The sequence below is a fragment of the Chinchilla lanigera genome, unplaced genomic scaffold (genome assembly GCF_000276665.1).
Source record: "Chinchilla lanigera isolate Chin_1 unplaced genomic scaffold, ChiLan1.0 scaffold00007, whole genome shotgun sequence".
Taxonomy (NCBI): Eukaryota; Metazoa; Chordata; class Mammalia; order Rodentia; family Chinchillidae; genus Chinchilla; species Chinchilla lanigera.
In genome coordinates this window covers 936,595-959,714 of record NW_004955408.1, presented here as the reverse complement: position 1 = coordinate 959,714, position 23,120 = coordinate 936,595, and the positions used below count along the sequence as shown (strand labels likewise).

Below are 23,120 nucleotides of genomic sequence, written 5' to 3'. Positions count from 1 at the left end.
CAAACAAAAAAAAAGATGGTGTGATAGTACTAACTACCTAGGTAATGTGACAGTACTACGTACTAAAATAATATAGACAGTACTGAGTACTAAGATGGTGTGATAGTACTAAGAAACTGTAATTCTGTGTTTTAAAAAGCTAGTACGTAATCAGTGGGAGTTTGGAGGACCCCGAGGTGTGTCCTGCTCCTCACGCATTGTGGTGCTAGACTTTGACTCCAGGGCGTCCGGCCGTGCCCTGCTCCTGTGGGGCTCCCAGGTGCCCCTTCCCGTTGCACACGCTGTCCGAGCCTTGTGAGGTGTGGAGATCGCAGTGCCCCCCATTTGCTCCCTTTCACCCCTGCCCTCCTCCATCCTCTTCCCTGGAGGCCAGTGTCTTGAGCTTGTTTTGAGTACATATTTTTTAACTTGTGTTGACACAGCGATTGGACATGTTCATGGGTACAGTGTGGCTTTCATTACCGGAACACCATGTGTCGTGTCAGGTCAGGGTAACTGGCCATCCAGCAAGTTTGCCTTTGAATTCGCAATTGGGCCTCGTAGGACATGTTGTTCCGTTCTGAGTCCGTAAAGTCCCGATTTTACCCGGGTGGGAGTGTGGCGTGCCCCTCGGGTCGTGCGCTCTGCCCTCAGTTCCCGAGCAGGCAGCCCCCGCCCAACTTTACCGCTGTCCCCGTCAGAGCCTGGGCTGCCTTTGCTTCCCGCGGCAGGGCCGCGTTGCCTGGGAAGGCTGCGCCCACACGCCGTGGCCGTGCCGCTGTGTGAGAGCCCACGTGGGCCTCCGTTTCCTCCGCAGGCGGGTCAGTGAGGCCCTTCCTCCATCACCCGCCCTTTGTGATTTGCCTGTTTTTTGTCTGTTTATCTTTTGAGTCTCCTGTCTTCCTTGCCAATGAGCAGCGACTCCACAGATAGTCTAAGTCCAGCCACTTACAGGTTTGCATGCTGTCTTCTCCTGGTCCGTCCTCCAGTAACCTCAGACCCTCGTCTTTTCCGTGCCCGTTATGTTGGCTTCTCAGATACGGTCTGCACTTTGGGGTTTTGTTTCAGATGCTTTCCTCGTACCCCGGTGTCAGAGGTTCTGTACTAGTTTTACCTTCCGTATGCAGGGGTAAGAATTTTCTTTTTGGGCTTTTTGAAACAGGGTCGCACTATGCAGTTCAGGCTGGCCTTGAGCTCACTTTGGAGCCCAGGCTGGCCTGGAACTCGCGGTGATCCTCCCGCCTCAGCCTCCAGAGTGCTGGGATTACAGGCGTGTGCCACCACGCCCGGCAGGGGTAAGAATTTTTGTTTGCATTTTTTAAACTGCAGTCCTGGGGGTTGAGCCCCGGGTTTGTATGGGTTGGGCAGGTGCTGCACCCCTGAGCTGCGCCCTGGCCAGGTGGGTGGGCTTAACGCGGCTGAAGCTGGGCTTTGCATGTGGCTTACCCAGAGACCGGCTTTATTTATCTGTGTGTAGCAAGTCACTACGAGCCAACCTGTCCTTCCTCAGTGGCACTCGGTGCTGCCCCTGTCACGTGGGGAGGGTCTGAGGGCTCGAAGCCCCCTCTGCTCCTTGCTTCTGCTGATGGGCCACCACTTTAGCGGCTGTGGCTTCACGTCCCTGCGGCAGGTTGCGGTAGGTTGCTAGGACAGCTGTAAGGAGGCGCTGCAGGCTGGGGCCTAGAAGGGCCTGAGGGGGCGGGCTCAGCAGAGTTGCTTCCTCTGAGGCTGCGAGTGTCTGCCCCGTCCTCTCCCCGGCCTTGGGGCCTCCCTGCTCTCCATGCGTGCCTTGCCGGGTGAGCAGCACCCCGTCCCAGGTACCATCTCCCCGCAGCATCTCACACTGACTGGCTTAGTCGGCGGAAGTGTGGGGTGGTGACAGTGGGACTCCACACTGGTGCCAGAAGTGAGGGCAGTCCAGGCATGGTGGTGCACACTGCTAATTCCAGCACTGGGGAGGCTGAGGCAGGAGGATTTCCACGAGTTTGAAGCCAGCCTGGACTACACAGTGAGACCCTGTCTCAAAAAAACACGAAGCAAGGGCTGGAAAACACCCCCACACGTGGTGTCCAAAGGATTGTGAGTAAACACAAGCCACCTCGCCTCAGCTTTGTTCTGTGGCACATTTTCCGCTTGTGAGAAGTGTGCTCGTTAGCTCTTCTGTCTTTCCTTTTTCATATAAAAACTATTTAAAGTTAACAGTGAGCCACAGACACTATCGTGGGACGATGAAGGTGTAGCTTAGTGTTAGAGTACTTGCCCGACGTGTGAGGCCCTGGGTTTGCACCCCAGCACCCTACAAACAGACTGTAAATACGTAACGCACGCGTGCATACATGCACAGACAGACACTAGCTGAGCCCCAGCACACTGGCAAGAGCATCTCACCGGCAAGAAGCACGCCTTCCGCACCGTAACGTCTCTAACAAGCTGCCTCGGAACCGGCAGCGGTACGTCACGTTTGAGTTGCGGCTTGTTTTCTTCAACCTGTGTAAAGTTGTGTATCTCCAGCACAGTGAAATATCAGTGGTGTTTTTTAACAGGGTATTTCATAGTTTTTTCTGGTTTTTGTTTTGGTTTTGTTTTTCTGAAGCAAGGTCTCACTATGTAATTCGGGCTGGTCTTGAACTCACTATGTAGCACGGGCTGGCCTTAAAGTTTCAGTGATCTTCCTGCCTCAGTCTCCCAAGTACTGGGATTATATACACGCACCACACCCAGCTTTTATTTTTTTAGCTCAGTAGTTTCTAGTCATACGCTGTTTACTTTCCAGCTGTGATGTCTTTTAGTAGTTATTCTGTTGCTAGTGTCTAAGTTTATTACATTAAATCCAGAGAATTCAGCTTGGGTGAATTTCTTAGGACTTCATATCCAGTTAGGGGTGTCCCTTGTAAACACAGTGCCCTTCCTGGTCACTTAGCCTCTGACATGCTTAGAAACCAGGGCTGAAAACTCACAGGCGTGGGGTGACCAGTGAGTGCACCCAGCCGCTCCTCTCTGAGGCCGCGCTGGCCGGACAGGCGGGCTGCCCTGAGAACGCTGCCAGGCCGCGCGCATGGAGACGGCATGGGAGGACGCTCCGGGGGAGGACGCCTGCCTGTGCAGCCGCCTGCAGAGCTGGGCGTCTCCCCACTCTGTCCTGCGGGACTGAGGAAGAACAGCGACCGAAACACCCCGGGGCCCAAAGCACAGGGCAGCAGCTGTGCCCCCTTCGTGATGCACAGCAGCTTGGGGGGCAGCATGTGAACCCCTTTCCTCCTTTTTGTAGAATGCAGAGAGCAGTTTACAACAGAAGAACGAAGCCATCACATCCTTTGAGGGCAAGACCAGTCAAGTTCTGTCCAGCATGAAAGAGATGGAGGAACGGTAATCCCTCCCCCGACAGCCAGACCATCCCCAGGGGGCCGGAGTCCCTCTCGGGTGCTGATGGGGGGCGCTGCCTCCTTGGGGCAGATCCTGCCCAGCGGGAGGGCAGGGTGCAGCAGTCTGTCCCCCAGTCTGCCTCGTGAGGCTGTCCCCGCGGCGGCTGGGACCGTTCAGCCGGTGCGTCTCAGGCCAGCCGCACAAAAGCATCAGCCCACAGCCATGGTGGCGCACACCCGGGGTGCCGGTAGTTGGGAGGCTGCGGCCAGAGGGTTTCAAGTTGAAATAGCCCGACTACACAGTGAGACCGTGTCCCAAAAATGACAGAACAAAAAGTAATCAGGTCAGCAGTGGACCAGAACAGACCAAAAATAGAGGTTGTCAGTGCAGTTCAGTGGAGGAAGGACTGTCTTCAGTATGATGTCAAAATAAGACTTCTGTATAGAAAACAGCAAACCTCAGACTTCACAGCTCATCCAGTAACTAGATAGATCACTAGTGTCAGTGTAACACTAAAAACTACCCAGCTGTTAGCAGAAAACGTAGAGGACTGGGCGTGGTAGTGCACATCTAATCCCAGCACTCTGGAGGCTGAGGCAGGACGACGGCCATGAGTTCAGGGCCAGCCTGGGCTACAGAGTGAGTTCAAGGCCAGCCTAAACTATATATCGAGACTCTGTCTCAAAAAAAAGAAAACACAGGAGAAAATCTTGGTGACTTTGGGCGGACAAAGAGATAACAGCATCCTCCATACAGAAAATCATAAGGCTTCATCACAATCATAGCTGAGCACTGTGGCGCATGTCTGTAATTCCAGCACTGGGAGGCCCACAGTGAGTTCAAGGCCAGCCTAAAGGAGCTACCTAGCAAGACCCTGTCTCAAAACAACTTTCCCTTTCTTTTTTTTTTTTTTGGTGGGCTGGGAGTCAAACCCAGGATGTTACACACGCCAGGCAAGTGCTCTAACCACCACTGAGCCACACAGCCGAGTCCCCGGAACTGTAAAGGTGTGAGCTGGGCGCAGCGGCACCCCGTAATCCCATCCGCTTGGGAGACTGAGGCATCGAAGTTTGAGGCCAGCCTGGGCAATTTAGCACAGTGCTGTCTCACAATAAAAATATTCCTAAAGGGGAGGGGCTGTAGTTCAGCAGTAGAGTGCCCCCATTCAAGCTCCAGTACCAAAAGACGTGTTGTATGACAGGCATAGCTACAAGAATAAAAGGTTACGAATGTGGAGAAAATGTGCAGATCGTAGGTCTGACAGATTGTAGTCTGACAAAGAACGTGTATCCAGAATATGTAATGGACTCTCAGAACGGAACTCAAGCAATCCAATTTTATTTGTTTTGTTTTGTTTTTGTCTTTTTGAGACAGGGTCTTGCTATGCAGTTTGGGCTGGCCTTGCGCTCACTTTGTAGCCCAGGCTGGTCTTGAACTCAAATGATCCTCCTGCCTCAGCCTCCCAAGTGCTGGGATTACACGCGTGGGCCACCACACCTGGCAAGCAATCCAGTTTTTAAATGAGCAAGATTTGGCCACCAAGAGTGCTGTATGGGGGGAAAGAACATGCAGAGAGCCCAGCGTCCGGAGCCTGGAGCGCTGCACACCTGCCCTGTAGCAGCCAGGCTCACTTGTGCCCTGCACACAGCTCCCGCCGCACGGCCAGGCTGCCTCTAGCTCCTGGGCCCCGCGTGCCTGCCCGCCTCCTCTGCCGCCCCTGCAGCCGGCTGGTTAGTTTTTTAATCACAGTGCCTGGTGACAGGAGGAGACTGAGCAGCTGGGATGCATGCATTACTGGTGCAAATGCAGGGTGTTGTAAAAAGCTGAATACTGACTACACCACAGGGCCCTCGAGGGCCGCTGCTGGATATCTGCCACAAAGGAATAAACCCCACACACACAAGAGCAGTGCACAGGCCATTACAGCAGCCTCACTCATGATGGCCAAAAGCCAGAGTCGGTGCTGGCATCAGCGGGGGCGAGCGGGTGAGCTGTGCACCTCTGAGCTATCGCGGCCAGCCCAGCCACAGACGGAGGCACCGCCAATGCGCACGAGCTGGGGGCTGGCGCAGAGGCGCTGTGCTGAGAAACAAGCCGTCTCCAAGGTTCTGTGGCACGTGACCCGCTAACGTGACTTTCTCACAGACACGAGGCCACAGCACACAGGGCAAGCTGGCGTTCGCTGGGGGCCAAGGGCAAGACCCTGGCAGGGCACAGAGGGCCGGAGGAGCTGCTTTGTTCCTCGGGGTGTCTCAGGCGTGCACGTGGGCTGAGGAGGACCTGCGGCACGGGGGTGCCGCTCAGTGACAGAGCGCTTGCCTAGCACACTGGAAGCCAGGATCAGACCCCCAGCACTGCAGAAAGGAGGAAACCGCGCACGCGCTCACATCCGCAAGTCAGCCGTAGTTGTAAGAGCCGGTCCTGCCCTCAGAGACGGGCTCCACTCATGCCCACCCTGTTGCCCCCAGGTTACAGCACTCGGAGAGGGCAAGACAGGGCGCGGAGGAGCGGAGCCACAAGCTGCAGCAGGAGCTCGGTGGCCGGGTCGGCGCCCTGCAGCGGCAGCTGTCACAGCTGCATGAGCAGTGGTAGGCGGGGACGAGGGGGGCGGTGGGCCTCCAGCTCCCCTCCCTCCCAGCCAAGCCTGGCAGGCTGGAGGAGTGAGGAGGGATGCCCAGGGGTGCAAACCAGCTGACCCTGGTTACACCCCTCGTGCCCTGCCCAGCTCGTGTCCTCGGGGCGGGCTGGCTGCGGTGTGCAAGGCAGGACCGCGCCTGCTCCTCGGGCCTCTGGCTCGGGGCCTGGGTGATTTCTTTGTGAGTGTGCCCAGCGTGGCCCCGTCTTCCCCACAGAGGTGCAAGCAGGGAGGGTGACCTTTCACTGCCTGACAGGGCCGCAGGTGTCCGTGCAGGCTGCAGATGACCTCTCGGATGGTTCCCCGCTGTCTCAGGTGGTGGGCTGTGGATTGTGGGTCTTCCGTGAAAATCTCCCTTTGAGACTCATTCCAGTTCATTTTGGGAAAACAGTTCAAGTTTAGAGAAAGAGCTGAAATCAGAAAAAGAGCAAAGACAGGCTCTTCAGCGAGAACTACAACATGAGAAAGATACCTCCTCTCTGCTCCGGACAGAGCTACAGCAAGTCGAGGGACTAAAGAAGGTAAGCAGACTGCATGGCAGCGGCAGCGCCTGGCCTGCAGAAGGCGCTGCCGGGAGGCTGCCCGTTCAGGCTCCTCTGAGTGGCGTCGCCCCGAGCCAGGGTTTGGGGTCCATTCCCACACATGCCCGGAGGCTGTCCTAGGAGGAGGCAGAGACAGTGAGCTGCTCCGCACCCAAAGGAACTTGGAGATAAGTGCCGTGAGGAGAGTGCAGTGCAGAAGTGTCCTCGCAGTGGACGCAGTCTGAATGCCACTAGGCAGAGGCTTGGATGAGGACCAGGCCTTGGGCGCTTGGCCCCGGAGAGCCGCTGTGTGGAGATCCCGGGATCCCGGGAGAGGAATCAGCTTGTCCTTGGGAAGCCCAGGGCTAGGCCTAAGGCCTCCATTCTCCCTGTTGTCCCCACTGTCCTCCGAAGGGCCCGCCTGCAGGTGAGATCTGGGCCCTGTGGGCTTCGAGGAGCGGAGTGGGTGCTGCCTGGCGTCCCCTGCGCCTGTAGAGCAGGCCCTGCCAGGGACCAGAGGCCACAGGGAACTCTCCCTCAGTGACATCACCACCTCCCACCTCCCTCTGGACAGGGTGATGGCAGCTAGGGCCTCCTCTCAGGGCGCCGCACCCAGGCCAGCCAGTGTGGGGACCCCCGGTGGAAGGGCCTGGAGCCGCTGGCTGGGGAGGGCTCCTCACAGCGAGGCTGGGCCAGGCGCGAGAGTCCTGTGGGAGCTGCCTGTCGTGGACGTTCTCTGTGTTCTGCTCCAAGACTCTGGTGCATACTTGAATTCCCGCCACACCTCCCCCAGCAAGAGAAACAGTGCAGGGCTGGACTCCACAGTGAGACCCCCAGGTCTGAACGCACCCGTGGCTGGCTCTGGCTAGCAGGCGCTGTGGAGCACAGGGAAGCTGCGCAGGAGCCCAGGTCACTTCCTCTCTCCATCCCTTTTGCAGCACTGCCATCCCCTCAGTGACAGCTGTGTCCCAGTGAGCATCCCTCCCTTCAGGCCTCTTGCGGCTGCCACAGGCTCCCGGGGCCTGGCCACTCTAAGCCGTGGGTGAAGCCCCGGTCCTGGCTGTCCTCGTGTGGACAAGCCCTTCCCAGAGCGGAGCTTTGCTAAGCATGGCCTGGCCGGTCCACCTGAGACCCACCTGTGTTTAGAACACGTGCCTTTCAGAGGCGCTGCCAGCAGCCCTTACTGGCCTGTGGGCCAGGCTATTCCCCTGCCTGGCGGATGCGGTTGCCCCAGTCCCTGGCTGAGAACCGCCATGCTACTCACCTCCCACCGCCGTTTCCAGTAACTTGCAGACAATGACACTACTGCTAGACCACGTTTGCTTCTGTGAAACTTCTGAAAACTTCATAGCATAAGAATAAATCAGGTGTGCTGGCACACACCTGTCTGCCATTAATCCCAGGTTTTGGGAGGCTGAAGTAGGACTGCCTCAAGTTCAGGGCCAGCCTGGGCTCCATGTGAGTTCAAGGCCAGCCTGACCTTGAGACCCTATGTGAAAAACAAGCAGACAAACAAATGAGACTTGTGATTCTGTGTCAGACGTCTGGTTTGTCCCCCTTAGGAGCTGCGGGAGCTCCAGGAGGAGAAGACAGAGTTACAGAAGGTCTGTGGCGAGCAAGAGCAAGCGCTCCAGGAAATGGGCCTGCACCTCAGCCAGTAAGCACCACTTCCTTGCGGCCCTGGGGGTGGGGCCTCCTCTCCTGGAGGGCATTAAACCTGTCCCCACCTGCTTCCCACCACCTCGGAGGTTCAGGGGCCTCCCAGAAAGTTACTGGGCACTGAACCCTGGGTGTGCCTCCGGTACACGTGACTTCCCTGACCGTGTTCTCGGTGACCACTCCATCACTGACAGAGAAGCGGCTGCTGTGCCCGTGGGCAGGGCCAGCCCTGCTGCAGCGGGGCCACCGGCCTTTCTGGGGACCAGCCCTGGGAGCCGCAGGGTCTCACCAGCTGGGGCACTGGAAGGGTTCTGCCCACCTCTGCCCCCCTGTGCTCAACGGCTCCGTGCTGTGTCCCGATCTGGACGGGTTGCCGTGGTCACCCCGCAGTGATAGCCCTTGTCCGTCTCCGTGACAACTGCACACTGTAGGAGGAGGGCTTTACCTTGGCTCAGCCGGCTCCCCAGCAGGGCAGAGCAGAGCAAACTGCCCAGGTCCTGGTGACAGGAAGCAGGGGGCAGGGCGCCAGGGCTGAGAGGCACCTTCCAGGTCGAAGCCCACAGCCACAGCCCGCTGTGAGCCCGTGTCGTCCTGCTCAGCATGCACACAGGGACATTCCTGACCTAAACCGGGACCTGGTGGCCTGACTGCTTTTTCTCTTTGAGTCAGGACTCTTCTGGTTGCAAGTGACAAAAACAAATTCAAGTGGCCTTAAAAAAAGAAGCCACCAGGACTCAGTCTGCCCTACAGAGCAAGCTGGTACTAGGAAGTCCCGCTCTGCATGGCCCTCAGAAACCTGAGGTGACGCTGTGCCCCAGGGTCCTGCGCCATGCGTGACAAGGCTCTGAGACCCGGGTGTGTGCAGCCAGGGTCCAGGGCTGGGACCCTGGAAGTGAGCCAGGCCGGCCAGGCAGTGAGTGGACGGGCGGATGCCTGAGGCTGCTCGGTCTCCAAGGTTGGAGGTCACCAGCTGTTAAGAAAAGAAAGGGAAATCCTGGCTCTGGTGGGAACGGGCAGGGCAGATACCTGTGTCTCTCCACACCTGCTAGGGGCTGCTTCCTCCAAGTGCCCACCCCGGGCCGGGGGCAACACCAGGTATCTTCCCAGGCGCCCAGTGCTCCCGGCACTGGACTTGGAGCTTGCGGCTGGGCAGGGGCTGCCACCTGCACTCTGCCGCCCGTGGTCTCCCGGCAGACGCGGGCAGGGCTTCCTCCTGCGCTGGGCTGCAGACCTGGGAAAGGCCACAGCCTGCCCTCCACGCTGCCCCTTCACGGTCCCTAGCGTCGGCATGGCAGCCTGGCCACAGAGGCCGATAGGGCAGCAGCCACGGTACGTTCCGTTTCTGATCAGCGTGTTCAGAGAGGCCTGGTCTCGGCTGCTGTATACGGACGGTGCTGTCCATGCAGTCCCACCAGCCAGCCGGCCTGTGTCCACGGCAGAGGAGGAGAAGGGGGAAGGAACGCCAGCCGAGCACTGGGCAACCCTGAGGCTGTTTTCTGACAGCATCTGATGTAGTTCCGCCAGGACGCCACGCTCAACTCCTGCGGCACCTCACACTGGAGGATGCGGGAGAAGGGCGGGTGTGGGGAGGCCGCGACGTGCAAGCCCTGCCCAAGGGGGACACACTGGCCAGGGTGGCGAGGCAGCCTGGGGCTCCATGCTCCTGAGCCCGTGGGCCAAAGGTGCTGTTCTAGCAGCTGCAGCCCCAGCAGACGCATGAGCCAGTCTGATGAGGTGACTCTGGGGTGACGCGGTAACAGTCGTCTGTCCTCCCTCGCTGTGACGTGCTCGGAAAGCCAGGCACTGCCGTCAGCTGGGTGGTAGTTCTGAGCTGTTCTCACTACTGTGAATGTTTTTAGGTCCAAGCTGAAGATGGAAGACATAAAAGAAGTAAACAAGGCCCTGAAGGTATGAGATTATCCTTAGTGTCGGTGCTCCCCCACACCCAGCATGGGGTGAACCCAGTCGTCGCACTGAGCCACATCTCCAGCCCTTTTTATTTTTTTATTTTTCATCATATGAGACGGTCTCACTAGGCCGTTCAGGCTGGCCTTGAGCTCACTTTGGAGCCCAGGCTGGCCTTGAACTCGCAAGGATCCTCCTGCCTCAGCCTCCCGAGTGCTGGGATTACAGGTGTGCGCCACCACACCCGGCTTATTTTTTATCTTAAGACAGGGTCTGCCCAAGTCAGTAAGTTGCCCAGGCTAGGCATGAACTTGCCATCCTCCTGCCTCAGCCTGAACTGTGCTGGGATTCCAGGGTCCCTGCCAATGCCAGCCTCCTGTGTGTGCCTGCATGTTCCCCCACGGTGGGGACAGTGGTGGCCCGGGGCTGAGCTGGCAGCTGGATCTGTGAACTGGATCCTTGGCTTGACTGCCGTTCCTCTGCTCTTCACTGTGGTTAGATGCGAGGCCTTGGAGAGGAGCGAGAGGCACAGGGAGACCCTTCCCTCCAGCAAAGCGGCTGAGCCTATCAGGGAGCCTGCCACATGCCCCATGGGAGCCGCCTGGGAACCAGGCCTGATTCCGGGAGCATTTGGGGAGAGGCCGAGACCCTTTCCCCTTGGGAGCAGCAGAAGGTGCCAGGGGAGCCCTGCAGCAGCTAGATGTCATCACTGCTGGCTATCTGTCCTCCTGTCCCCAAGCTGCACAGAAGTGCACACCGAACAATGACAGCTGATGGCCCTGGAGGGAAGGCCGGGCTCTGGAGCCACTGAGCTCTGACTCGGAGGGGGAGACACACCCAGGTCTGCTCCCTGCTGCTGTGAGGACCAGATGTCATCTAGAAAGTTCTGTCCACAGATGCCAGGGGCTAGAAAAGCACACCATGCCTTTGACCCCTCTGCACACCAACCATAACCCCTGCCCCCGTACCCACAGTCTGCAACCTGGGGGAAGGAGCAGCTAAGCCTCGCACAGGACTGCGTGGGTGGCCAGGTGGCCGGGCTTGCTCAATGTCCTCCCTCCCGCCCGCCCGCCCGCCGGCTCAGCGAGCCTGTGGTGTCCTCTCAGGCCAGGTCTGGGGTTGCAGGCACTAGCACCTGAGCCTGAAGGGCTCCGCACACAGGTTATTGGAGGGCCAAGGGGCCTGGGGCAGGGCAGGCACTGCCGGGCGCGGGAAGCCTGGCGGAGGCCGGGTCGGGGCCTTCCTCCAGGCCGTGTGAGGCCCCTCAGTGGAGAGGAACTGGGAAAGGCCGGGTGTGTGTGGAACAGCTGGTGCCTGCAAACAGAATCTGTGGTGCTTCTCCCTCCCTAGGGTCACACCTGGCTGAAAGACGACGAAGCAACGCACTGCAAGCAGTGTGAAAAGGAGTTCTCCATATCCCGGAGAAAGGTACACAGGGCATGGCGCCACCGCGGCTGTCACCCGCTGGGGTTCCACCTCGGTGTGCAGGGCAGAGCCCTTCTTGGGCCAGGCACATGGCCTCTCCGTGGAGCTGGCTCCCCTTCTGGGCTGCCAGTCTGGGTGAGAAGGAGTGAGAAGGAGCACTTACCTTTTGAAAATCCTCTGTGTCCTGCAAAAGAAAACCTGGCTCCATGGGGGAGCTGGAGAGCAGCAGGTCACTGAGGTCGCTGTGACTTGGGCAGGCCGTCTGCATATGCTGGTGGCCCACGCCAGGCTCCAGGAGCAGGCCCCCCAGCGCCGCCAAGACCAGCTGGGACCTGAAGGGACGTGAGAGGCAGCAGTGGCCTATGTGGCCGCCCGCCCCGTGGCCGTGGTCGTGGGCAGCCCTGTCCCTGTCTGTTCCCACTGACGGTCCTCTGGGGAAGGAGGGCCCAAGTTCCAGGTGGGTGGGTGGGAGGACCCCTGGGGTGCCTGCGAGCTGGCACGTGCGCAGAGCCAGGCAGCTCGAGGTTCAGAGCTGACGTGGAGTGCAAGGTGCTGCAGAGCCTGGGCCCAGGAGCGGGCTCAAGGTAGCCCCCTGCGGATGACGCAAGCATTCCAGTCAGGACCCTGGATTGCAGCAGAGGGAAGGCCAGGCTCTGCAGGTCACTAGGGTCACTGGAGAGGGAGGGACCCTGCAGGGGAGGGCATCAGGCATCAGGGTCGGTGGGCGGGCCACACTTCCCCAGCGGTGGTTGTTGCCTTCTCCTTAGCACCACTGCCGAAACTGTGGCCACATCTTCTGCAACACCTGCTCCAGCAATGAGCTGGCCCTGCCCTCCTACCCGAAGCCGGTGCGGGTGTGCGACAGCTGCCACACCCTCCTGCTGCAGCGCTGTTCCTCTACTGCCTCCTGAGGCCGCCCTCCTGGCCACCGCTGCCGGTCCACAGGGCAGCCTCTAGTACCGTGCCAAACTCTGGGTCTCCGGGCTCACCAGGGCATGCGGGGGACATGCTTCCACATGGCCAAGTGGACTCAGCCCTGCCGGCCCCAGCGCCCGGGAAGCCCAGTGGGTGGGCAGCGCCTCCCGTGCCTGCGGGAGCTCGCCCTTGGCTGCACTGCCCCCTCGCTTGGGTACAGCACTGGCTCCGATCCAGATGTGACTTCCTGGTTTTGCTACTACCACTTTTCACTTTTCAGAGAATAAACCTATTTTGCAGCAGGTGAACTAGCTTAAGAATCAGGTTTTCTCTTCCCCACCGTGTGTCACAACTTGCACATCAGGTCTGTTGGGGCCTTTTGTGCCTTAAGAGGCAAGAGATCTGACCTTCCCTCGAGGGAAGGGCTCCCTCCTCCAGCCCTCCACCCAGAAATAAATGCCTTTATTTTCACTCCGGTGTGTGGCGAGCCCACTGAGCTCCTGCAGCTCCCCAGAGCTGGCTGCTGTACGGAAAAGCGGCTGTGGCTATGCGCCAAGTGAGTTCACTTACACCGACGCTCCTTGACTGCAGTGGGGTTGTTTGCAGATAAATTATCTTACATCAACCAACTCAGGACCCCTTCTTGCTCAGCTTGCTTTCCCCAATAAATGTATTCTGCTCTTTTTAAAAAAATGCATCGAACGCCCGGTGTGGTAATGCACATCTATAATCCCAGCACTCAGGAGGCTGAGGCAGGATTGCTGAGTTCAAGGCTAGTCTGAACAAGGCCCGCTGGACTACATAGTGAGCGCTTGTCTCAAAGAAAAACAAAAAACCACACACACACACGTTTCTTCCACTGTACTTACCAGTTCAGAGTTCCTTTTCCTGTGAACTCCTGCCCTCGCTGTACCCCACGCAGAAGTGTTACCGTGGACACCTGGACCAAGGTTACCAGTATTTAGCTGTCAGCGGCCAACGTAACCTTTCCACCCCGAATTCTAATACACCTGAACTTGAACCCCAGGTTCCTATCTGGCACACTGCCTTCTGACAACCCCATGAATGTAAGGTACCGCAGCAGCTTTCAGCTCCGAGTGCTGGTAGAGGTCAGAACGAGATGCTGGCGCAGTCCCCAGCCTGCTCAAGGTCCTGGCTAGTGCTGCTCCAGCATGGGGTGTCTGGAGCCACTGCTGTGCAATCGCAAGTGACAGCTGGTCACAACATGAAGATCCAAGAACCATGACGATCCTGCATTCACAGAAGTCAGAGAGCAAATCTAGTTCTACTGCAGCCCCTTTTCTTCCTCCAGCAGGCCACTTGCAGATAATGTTGTTACCTTAAGGACACAGAGCCCTCAAGCCCTTAAAATCAGGTCTGGTTCCAGACACTCACCCAGACCTGAGGGCATGGATGGACGCAAGGCCTTTTCCTCACTGCCCAGCTAGGCCTGTAAGGCAAGAGCTCCAATACACCCCGACCTTCCTCCACTGGTGGGAACTACACTTTGGGAGTAGGGCTGAGCCAGCTGAGACCCGCGGAACACTCCACACAAATCTTCTATGTAGCGCTGCTGCCCATGGACCTGCAAGTGGCCAACAGTTCTGCCCATCCTACCTTACACATGGCCAAGAGTTAACTTACACACTTGGCTTCAGCACAGCTTGCACTGCACATTCTCATCTTCGTACCACTCAAGTCTAAGAAGGCCGAGGGACCACTCCAAACTGCAACACCCTGAGGGTCCACTCGGCATTCCAGCCTACATCCTCAAGACTGCCCGTGGAGTTCAACCTAGAGTATTTCAGTACCTGATCAAAGCTAGTCAGGGTTTGCTGTGAAATACTCCTCGGTACTGACAGGAGGGTCATGGAGTTCTACTGTCCAGCAGACTTCACTTTTAGGAATACAGCAAAAGCATCAAGCTCAAAGTGTCAATTCCAAACCAATTGAAAAGTGTAGCTCATTAGTGGAATGCCTAGCATGCACAAGGCCCTGGGCTCACACCCCACCCCACACGATCATGTTCCCAAAACATGCGATCAGAGCACCAGGCAGCATCCAGGCACCCTCACTGACTGCATGGCCATGCACGGCCTCTGCCACGCAGGCTGCACCCTACCCGCCGCTCTGCACACCCGCTCAAGGCCAGGGCGCTGAGACTAGGCCGGGGAAGCCCTTCCTGCCTCGAGGGCCCCAGGGCCAAGTTTACCTGAAGCTGAGAAGGTGGAGACATCTAACTGCAGTGACTGCCGAGCCTCTGGCAGCCAGAGATGTGACCCTACGCCTGGGCAGGGACAGCAGCGGAGAGCCACACGACACTGAAGCACAGGTGAGACAAAGTGCAGTTTTTAAAAGATTTATTTGACAAGTTTCACTTAGCGCAATACACCTAAAAGGAAATCACAATACAATGAGATTTAAATCAAGGCCTCAGAATTTCATACAAACACCAAGACCAAATCCTAAGGTAGTGGTATTGCGTCTCAAAAATTTCCCCATTAACTTAAAAAAAAAAAGCTTAAACTTACGTGCCTTACAGGTTATTAAATGAAACTAGAATTAACATGCCAAATGTTTCACTTTTAATTGTAGACACAGTTCCTATATTGAGTTTTACAAAACAGCATGTCTTTCAACATGCATCCAAACAGTGTTCCATGTAATATGGTATAAGCAACATTTAACATAATTCAACTGCTTTAACCTAAATACACTTACTGCTTAAGTACATCCTACAATATAACTAACTTGAGAAAAGCTGAAAATTGTTTAACAGTTACATAGTCTACTCAACTTCGATGTTACAGCCTGGATAACTTGTGTTCAAAATCCTGAACCTTGAGTCTTTTGAAACAATCCTGATTTCCATTGATAGGAGTAAGCATAAATCACAAGCTTGGATTGCGAAAACTGTTAAACTGAATGGAGATTTGTTTTTTCCTTTAAAAAAGTTGACCAAGAGTCAGTGATCAGGATCAATCACATTCCCCAGCCACCACTCATACTGGACATGCTAGACATCCCTCCCATGCCGTTCACGCCCACAGATGCACGGCTTCCGCTACTGTAGTAGCTGCTGTTCACTGCTCCTTGGCTGCCTGCAAAGAGATCAATTTCACAAATGAGGAGTAGTGTCAGACAATCAGTCGAATAAAATACAATGTTCCAAGAAAAAAGTTTAAAAGGTATACGAGTACAAATGGCTGCTGTCCACGTGGCGAGAAGCATGTTTGGGAAAGGGGGATCCCGACTCCAAACAAGTCCCGATTAACCCCTTTCTCTCCAGTACCAACTTGCCAGACTCTTGTGCTACCACTTAAACAGATTCTTCAGGATCAACAGGAAAATTAAGTTTAAAGGAAAACTAGTGTTTTTCAAAAATTGCAAAATTACTTTAAGTTTTTAAAGCTAAACAAGGCATTTTTTAAAAAATTTACCGTAACATTCACAATGTCCATCCAATGGCACTTATGAATAGGGAGCACAGGGGAAGTCTCTTGCTTTTCCTATTCATGGTGGGCAACAGGTGAGCTGACAAAGCGGAACTAACGGCCACTCACTGTGCCCACAGGCAGCCAAGGAGTTAGGTCAGAGCCACTGACCGCTAGAGATAGTGGTTTACAACATATCAGTATTGGCTATTGGGAATTTAAATTATATTTTTTGAGAAAATATTTACCTATGCAATGTTTGATTGAAAATCACTGGAGTTTTCCTGTAAAACTTGGTCTGCAAAAGGATTTTGTAGGGTAAGACTATCATACCAAAATCATCATTCTTTAGACCAATTGAAAAAAATAATAAAACCATCCCTAGGTTAACTGACTAGTGTTAAAATACGGTCCTGAACCCAACCACCATTCTACTATTTAAAAATCTTCAAAAATCGATTTAATGCTAACAAAGGCAGAAAAAAAAACTACTTTAATATTTTAACAAATGAAGGCAGATGTTTTCTGGCTCAAAAGTATGCCAAAATTCCAATGACTACTTTTTAATTCTTATAACACTCCTCCCCCATGACTGTTTATGAAAGTTAAACTATTTCAGATCAGTATTAAAAGCATACATTTAAATAACCCAATCTCACCAAAAAGAACCCTGCATATTCCCAACTAAAGAAACCCACCTACAACTTATTCTAGGTGTGTAAAAACGCACACTTACCATATCCACTCATGCTGCTCTGGCCGCCATAGCCGCCTCCATAGCCACCACTCAGCTGCTGGCTAGCTGGGCCACCGTAACTGGACTGGTTTGCTGTCAAGTTAAGAGAACATTAGCGCCTCATTCCTCATGCACTGTGGTACCTGGTGGTACCGGGCTTGTAACTCTATGATTTCCAGTCTCAATCTTCTATTACTATAACCCTCTGCCTCCTTCTGCCTGTTGTCTATAACCAGACTATCCCTTCTATTCATTTCAGCTAGTCAGTCTATTACGAACCAACTGGTTAACAGAATACACTTCAGCAGGACTAAATCCACAATTCCACAGTAGGTCTTGTGAAGATCGTAAACTGCTTGATTGGATTTAGTGGAGCAGCCTCTTTAGTTTAATATATTAAGCTATGTCAATACACAGGTATCAATCCACACCTAATTATGCCCCCAAAGTTAAGTTTATCTTAAGCCTGTGTTTTTGCTATTTCTTTTACATTTAAACTATGTATTCAGACAACTTAACTAGTTCCATCTGTAGTCCCCTCCCCCAAAGTACTTATATGCAAATTTGATTTATCCTAAACAGTTTTGTTACAAGATTTAAGTACTAAGACAGTACTATTTACAAAATTCATCCCAATTAAGAAACTATTCTCTTTGCCTAACTTGTTAATTAAGCTAACTTAAATTATGCTAAATTAATTAAATGATTAACTTAACTTATACAGATAAAATGTTTTGGTTTTTAAAAAAACTAACGATATTTACACAAGCCCATGCCTCCCATCATTTGGCTACCATAAGCACCACCGCTTGCTCCTGCTGTAGAATTCAAGAAGAGTTCTACATATCTGTGTTCTGAAATGAGAGAAAAGGCATACAAGGTTAGCTTAAAAAAAAGACACTAAAGTGATATTTACACAAACCCATGCCTCCTAGCATTTGGCTACCGTAAGCACCACCGCTTGCTCCTGCTGTAGAATTCAAGAAGAGTTCTACATATCTGTGTTCTGAAATGACAAAAAAGAAAAGTTTGAAAATCCATGTTGATGAAATACAAGAAAAGCACTTCAGGAGTTCTTATGCAAGTCAATTTTGTTAACTTTAAATACTTTTCGGTAAAAAAAAATTTCTAGCTGCTCATTTATAAAAACTAGTCTTTAAACATTTATCTGAACTTGTTAATGAAAGACAAACTTCGTTATATATAATCATATTACAAATCCCCTTCTGTGGCTTTTTTTTGGGGGACTGTTTGGGACAAGGTCTCTAAATGTTGAGGCTGGCTATGAACTCCCTATGTAGTCCAGGCTGACCTTAAACTTTCAGCAATCCTGTCTCAGCTTCCCAAAAGTGCTGGGATTACAGGCTATCACCACACCCAGCTCTGCATACTAACTTTAAAAACCTACAAACTTTAACACATTCAGACTAACCCCAACCAGTGGAAATAAAATTTCTCATGCACCTGTAAAAGTGCTCTAATCGCACTTACGCATATTTGCTTTGTCTTTTGACATAGCTGCAACAGCATCTTCATGAGTTGCAAATTCAACATCTGCTTCACCAGTTACTCGCCCATCAGGACCAATCTCAATGTGTACTCTCACGGGGTTGAGCGGTGAAAAAAACTGAAACACAAGATACACCAAAAGAATTTCTTTTGCAGTGCTGGGACTGAGCACTACACTTAGGCTTGCCAAGCAAGCACTGTACCAGTAAGCTACACCCCAGCTCAACTTTCTAACATGAAAACTTTCATTACATGATGCTCAGTTTAACTCCCATACTGAAACTGCCCATGAATCCACCTTGCACTTACATTATAAATGTCATTCTCAGTAGCTCGGTATGGTAATCCCCGCATGTGTACACAATGTCCGGTTGTGCTCTGGAAAGTAGATCCACCATCCCCATATCTGTGATCAGACATTCCTGAAAAACAGTAATTGAGGTCTAGATGAACAAAAGTGTAAGCATCCTTCAAGTGGAAAATTTAATTCTTACCCTACCTCTTCCAAATCTATCTGACCCAAATCCATAGCCATCATTGTAGCCGTTATAATCATCATAGCCTCCATAGCCTGAAAAACAAAAAGTGCAATTAATCCAATGCCAATACCTAGACAAAGGAGAAACAAACTGGTCCAGCCTTGGACAGAGTGTTGCTCACCTCCACCGTAAGCACCACGCCTCATCCTCTCAAAGCCAGCGCCTCTGCCAATGCTGTTATACCCTCTGCCAGCCCCAGGTCTGTCATAGGGACCTGGCCGCTGCATGGCCATAAGCTTTCGTGGTGGGTCATAATGAGTTCTAACTTCAGCCCGACTGCTCTTAAAGATCTCAATATACCTAAAGCATTGTCCAAGAGGAAGGGAGTGGGGAGGGGAGAGAAAACATTAGTTCATTTCATAAAGGCACTTATTTACACAAGAAAACAAGTCTAGTCATAGCCATGAAACTGACTAATATTTAAAGCCAGATTTCTTATATTTGCATAGGCAATGACCAGAAATTCACTCAACAGTAAAACAACTTAATGTAAACTTTATAGGAAAATAGTTACTCCTCTGAGGCAGAGCCCAACCTTAGGGGTAGCGAGGAGCACTACAAATAAACAGTTCAGGAGGGAAAGAATTCCACTCAACTTTCAACATTTCAACTCAAATCCACTGGCAGCATGTATAGCAAGTGGGCTCAAAAGCCGGCCTTCGCCAGCAGTCCAGCCCACACTACACACTTCCCTGTCGCCAAGTAATACCCCAGCCTATGCTTTTAGTAAGAATCAGCATAGGTAAGCGCATGCTTCAATGAAAAATAGTCACAAGCAAGAGAATAAAACCTTTTGTGACAATTTCTTGAAAGCTATGCTTATTAATACATATGCAGAATATTTATACAGCAAGAAAAAGTTTGTTGCATTTCAACTTTAAAAACAAGATCAGAAAGTATCACATTTTCTTATGGTAATATTAATTTACTAGTTGGGTGTTATTACAGCTAAGCCAGGTTTGCATTAATTTTTTTAAAGCCATAGTCTCTCAACTCCATTGACTGGGGCTAATATATTAAGAACCTTACAAAATCCTAAAGTAAATCAAATTGGTGACAATTTTAAAACCTCAAATTTAGTTTGTTTCAATATAATATGAGACAGACGAAAGTTTGAAATTGTGGCAAAAGATCAATTAACTAATGGAAACTAGGAAATGGACAGATTTCTTCCTCTTAAGCAGAGAGAATATGGATTTAACTGTTTACCATAAGAAAAGTGACAAATCCACCAGCCATCCATCCCCACCTGTGCCCTATTCTTTCCTTGTGTTTCTTTAGAGCCTTTTCAGCTATTTCCTGTGAAGCAAACTGCACGAAGGCCTCCCCCGTACTCCTCCCCTGGAAGTCCACCGGCAATGTTATCCCATTTGGCACGATTTCCAACCCTTCAACCCAAGGACAAATAACCCCAGTAGGGGGGCAATATTAACATCACAAGCCCAGAAATGATTCTTCTTATAGCTTTAAATAAACCAGAACTTTAACTTTAGGTGAACGGTATGCTTTCAACAAGTACTCTTTAAATATGCATTGCAATAATATGAAGTTCCACAGTTAAAAGTACAACACAATTCTTAACACATCCCATGGGGCGCTGTATGCATTTATGTTTTTAAAAACTTGCTGCTTCACATAGGGTGCATTAAGAATTCAACAGTTAACACTTATCTATGCAATCAATGTATCGTTGAGAATTATACAATTTAACAGTTTCAAGCATTAAAATAACAGTTTTACTAAATTCAACACACACGTTTTACCTCAATTTATATTTCAACACTTTAAGTTATTGGAACTTCAAATTTTTAAAAAGTACACATTTAAAACATTTCATATAAAAAGTCAAACAAATCATATAATCAACAAACACACACTCTAAAACTTTGAACAAACTATCTACACAGTATAGTCATGCATTCTTATGTTCTAACAGTAGTATGATTCACTTCTGGAAATTCCGTTTATGAAAAATCCTTTCCGTGGATACATTCCCAAGCTTACAAAAAGGGCTTAAAGCACTTTCCTAGAAGATATGAAATTATGTTCATATTTAACGTTGACAGATAGCATTCAATTCTCACCGATTTAGATAAAACAAAACAGATTTCAGAAATTCTGACAAAATATTAGGACTTGATACATTACCATCTAATAGTCAAGATTTTAATACATACTATATAAACCATGAAAGGATTTCTTGCTTAATTCCAGCTTATCACATCAAGAGTATTACTGGTACTTAAAATACATGATGTAACATTCTGCTAAACATGCAATCTTATCAGCTCTTCAGCATAAAAACATTCAAATACTTTAGGCCCAGAACAATTTCAAAATACTTTCTATGTTGTTATTTCAGATACTGAGACAAGCATCCCACCTGCACTTGCTGAATTTAACTTTCAGTTAACATTTCATACAGGCTGGCTAAGCTATGTTTTTTGAGGGGTGGGGGCTATACAAAGAATTAAACCATTAGAAGTATTTCTGGTTCTATGACCTAAGTGTCGTATATAATTGACACTATGAAAATTACGACCTAACTCATACTAATCTAAGGATACAGGAGCTTACCTTTAACTTGAAGTACTCTGCTAAACAGCATCTGAGAAAAGCAGTTAAACTGTTGAGGATAATCCTCAAAAGATCTACTCTGAACTAAGACACTAAATATACGCAAGATTAACATTTTGGAAGTAATTCTGATTTCCACCTTTAAGATGGGCTTAAGTTATTTGAAGGTCTCCAGGAAAACAACAAACTCATCAGCATATACTCACAACCTATTTAATACCTAAGCTACTCAACTGTAACATCTACTCAATCAAGTTGCCAGAAGCTAGCCAGAACTCACTGCTCAGCAACAAGACCACATACCTGAGAAGAACTGAACAATTTCTTCCTTGCTACATCCAAAGGGGAGTCCTCTAAGCCGTACAAAGCCATCATTGGCCGTGTCAGGACTATTTGGACCAGTATGCTTCAACACCCAATCCATTTCAACGTTGTTTGACTTGAATACTGAAAGAGGTGCTTAGAATTAGTCAATTTTGGAAAGTTACAGAACAAAGTTCAGATTTCCTGGGTCTTTAGATAAGCTAGGAAGAGCTGCCATAAACTCCCTTAGATGACCATTTCCATGCGGTCAAATACCTAAAATTCAGAAGGGGTAAAATCTCTATGTTTAACGTTTTTTTTTTTTATTTTTACTAGGGCAACGTAAGTCAAACCTTCAACATATCTGTGTCCCATAGTTTCTCTGTCTTTTTTCAGGGCCAATTTGACTTCATCTTCTGATTCAAGTTCAACAAAAGCCTCGCCACTCGGTCTGCCTTCTCTGGTGTAGATGAAACGAATACCTTGAGCCCCATTTTGAATTTTGCAGTCTGGAAAGAAAACAACCGTTAATACAGAATTTAAAACCTAAAACCACCTCTGGGTGATACAAATGAGAGTATTTTCATCGGGCGTGGTGAGGCACGCCTGTAATCCAGCGCTAAGGAGGCTGGGGAAAGAGAATTGCCACTATTTGAGGATAGTTTGGGCTACATCGTGAATTCAAGGCCAACCTCAACTACAGACACAGTCTCGAAAAACAAGAATACTTAAACATCAACAGTAAGAAGTAGATCATTTGTAAAGCCAAAACGACCAAGATACTACCAACTCTTAGCCCGTCTCTTCAGCATTTAAAGTGTTCTCTCACCACGAAACAAGCTTTTCCCTAAATGGCACACTGCCCAAGAAAATCCAATATTCAAAGCACTTTCAGTGAAGTATCTCTCAGTCCTCACTAAAGTTTCCACTGAATGTTTTTTTGTTTAAACCTGTACTATGTGCCCCAAGCTAGCATTAAGTCCTAGCGGTGCTCCCGCCTCAACCTCTTGAGTGCTGGGATTACAGATATAGGTCAACACACCCACAGTAAACGCTTTTCTCTAACTTCTCAGAAAAAAAAAAAAAAAATCACATCTGATCTCACGGCTTTATACCACTTTCTTAACAGTTTTGATCAGGGTAATCTTTCAGACTTGCCTTACCAGCAGACACATTACAGAATCTCACCCAACCCAAACTGCAGGCTTAATACTCACCCGAAAGGGGATCAGTGTTACCAAGCTACAACGCTCCAAGTTGCACAGCTGAAGCCAAACCTAGTCTCGCCCCCTGCAAAAGCGGCATCCAGTGCACTTCTCCTATTACAGGCTTTCCGTTACCATAGCTTAGGCAGATAGCCTAATACAAGTGCCTTTCCCCCAATCTACAACTCTCAAAGTACAACGTTTTCCTGTCTACTCCTACACTAACAAAAACAAGATTCCCGTTTCAGTGACTCAGGGAACTCACACGACGCAAAAAAAAACAAGGCAACAAGCGACGAAAGCCCTGCTCGAGCGTCCTCAAGTGCAAGGCGAGCCAGACCAAGAGCTCCGTCACCGCGGCTGGACGAAGCCGGGCGCCAGGCGCGCTCCCCACGGCCGAGAGCGGGACGCCCGC

At 51.1% G+C, this 23,120-nt stretch overlaps 2 protein-coding genes across 6 annotated transcripts in view; one reads left to right on the top strand and one right to left on the bottom strand.

Moving 5' to 3' along the window:
• Rufy1 (RUN and FYVE domain containing 1) overlaps window positions 1–12,873 on the top strand; it is a gene marked incomplete in the record, with an annotated part of 44,876 nt that extends 32,003 nt beyond the window's left edge. The window contains 7 exon segments of the mRNA XM_013507916.1: window positions 3,248–3,345; window positions 5,811–5,930; window positions 6,369–6,498; window positions 8,061–8,155; window positions 10,017–10,065; window positions 11,413–11,490; window positions 12,255–12,873. Of these exon segments, the coding sequence (XP_013363370.1) occupies window positions 3,248–3,345; window positions 5,811–5,930; window positions 6,369–6,498; window positions 8,061–8,155; window positions 10,017–10,065; window positions 11,413–11,490; window positions 12,255–12,398 (714 nt within the window).
• A 1,872-nt stretch (window positions 12,874–14,745) lies between these two features.
• Window positions 14,746–22,009, bottom strand: Hnrnph1 (heterogeneous nuclear ribonucleoprotein H1 (H); the record flags this gene model as incomplete). Of its 5 annotated transcripts, XM_005376025.2 has the most annotated exon segments (12): window positions 15,416–15,503; window positions 16,085–16,134; window positions 16,573–16,665; window positions 17,337–17,426; window positions 17,519–17,578; window positions 18,064–18,199; window positions 18,391–18,524; window positions 18,581–18,652; window positions 18,742–18,920; window positions 19,870–20,008; window positions 21,501–21,644; window positions 21,854–22,009. In XM_005376025.2, coding segments are annotated over 11 exon segments (1,253 nt in total), but the record flags the coding sequence as incomplete, so codon positions are not given.
• Between the last annotated feature and the right edge of the window lie 1,111 nt (window positions 22,010–23,120).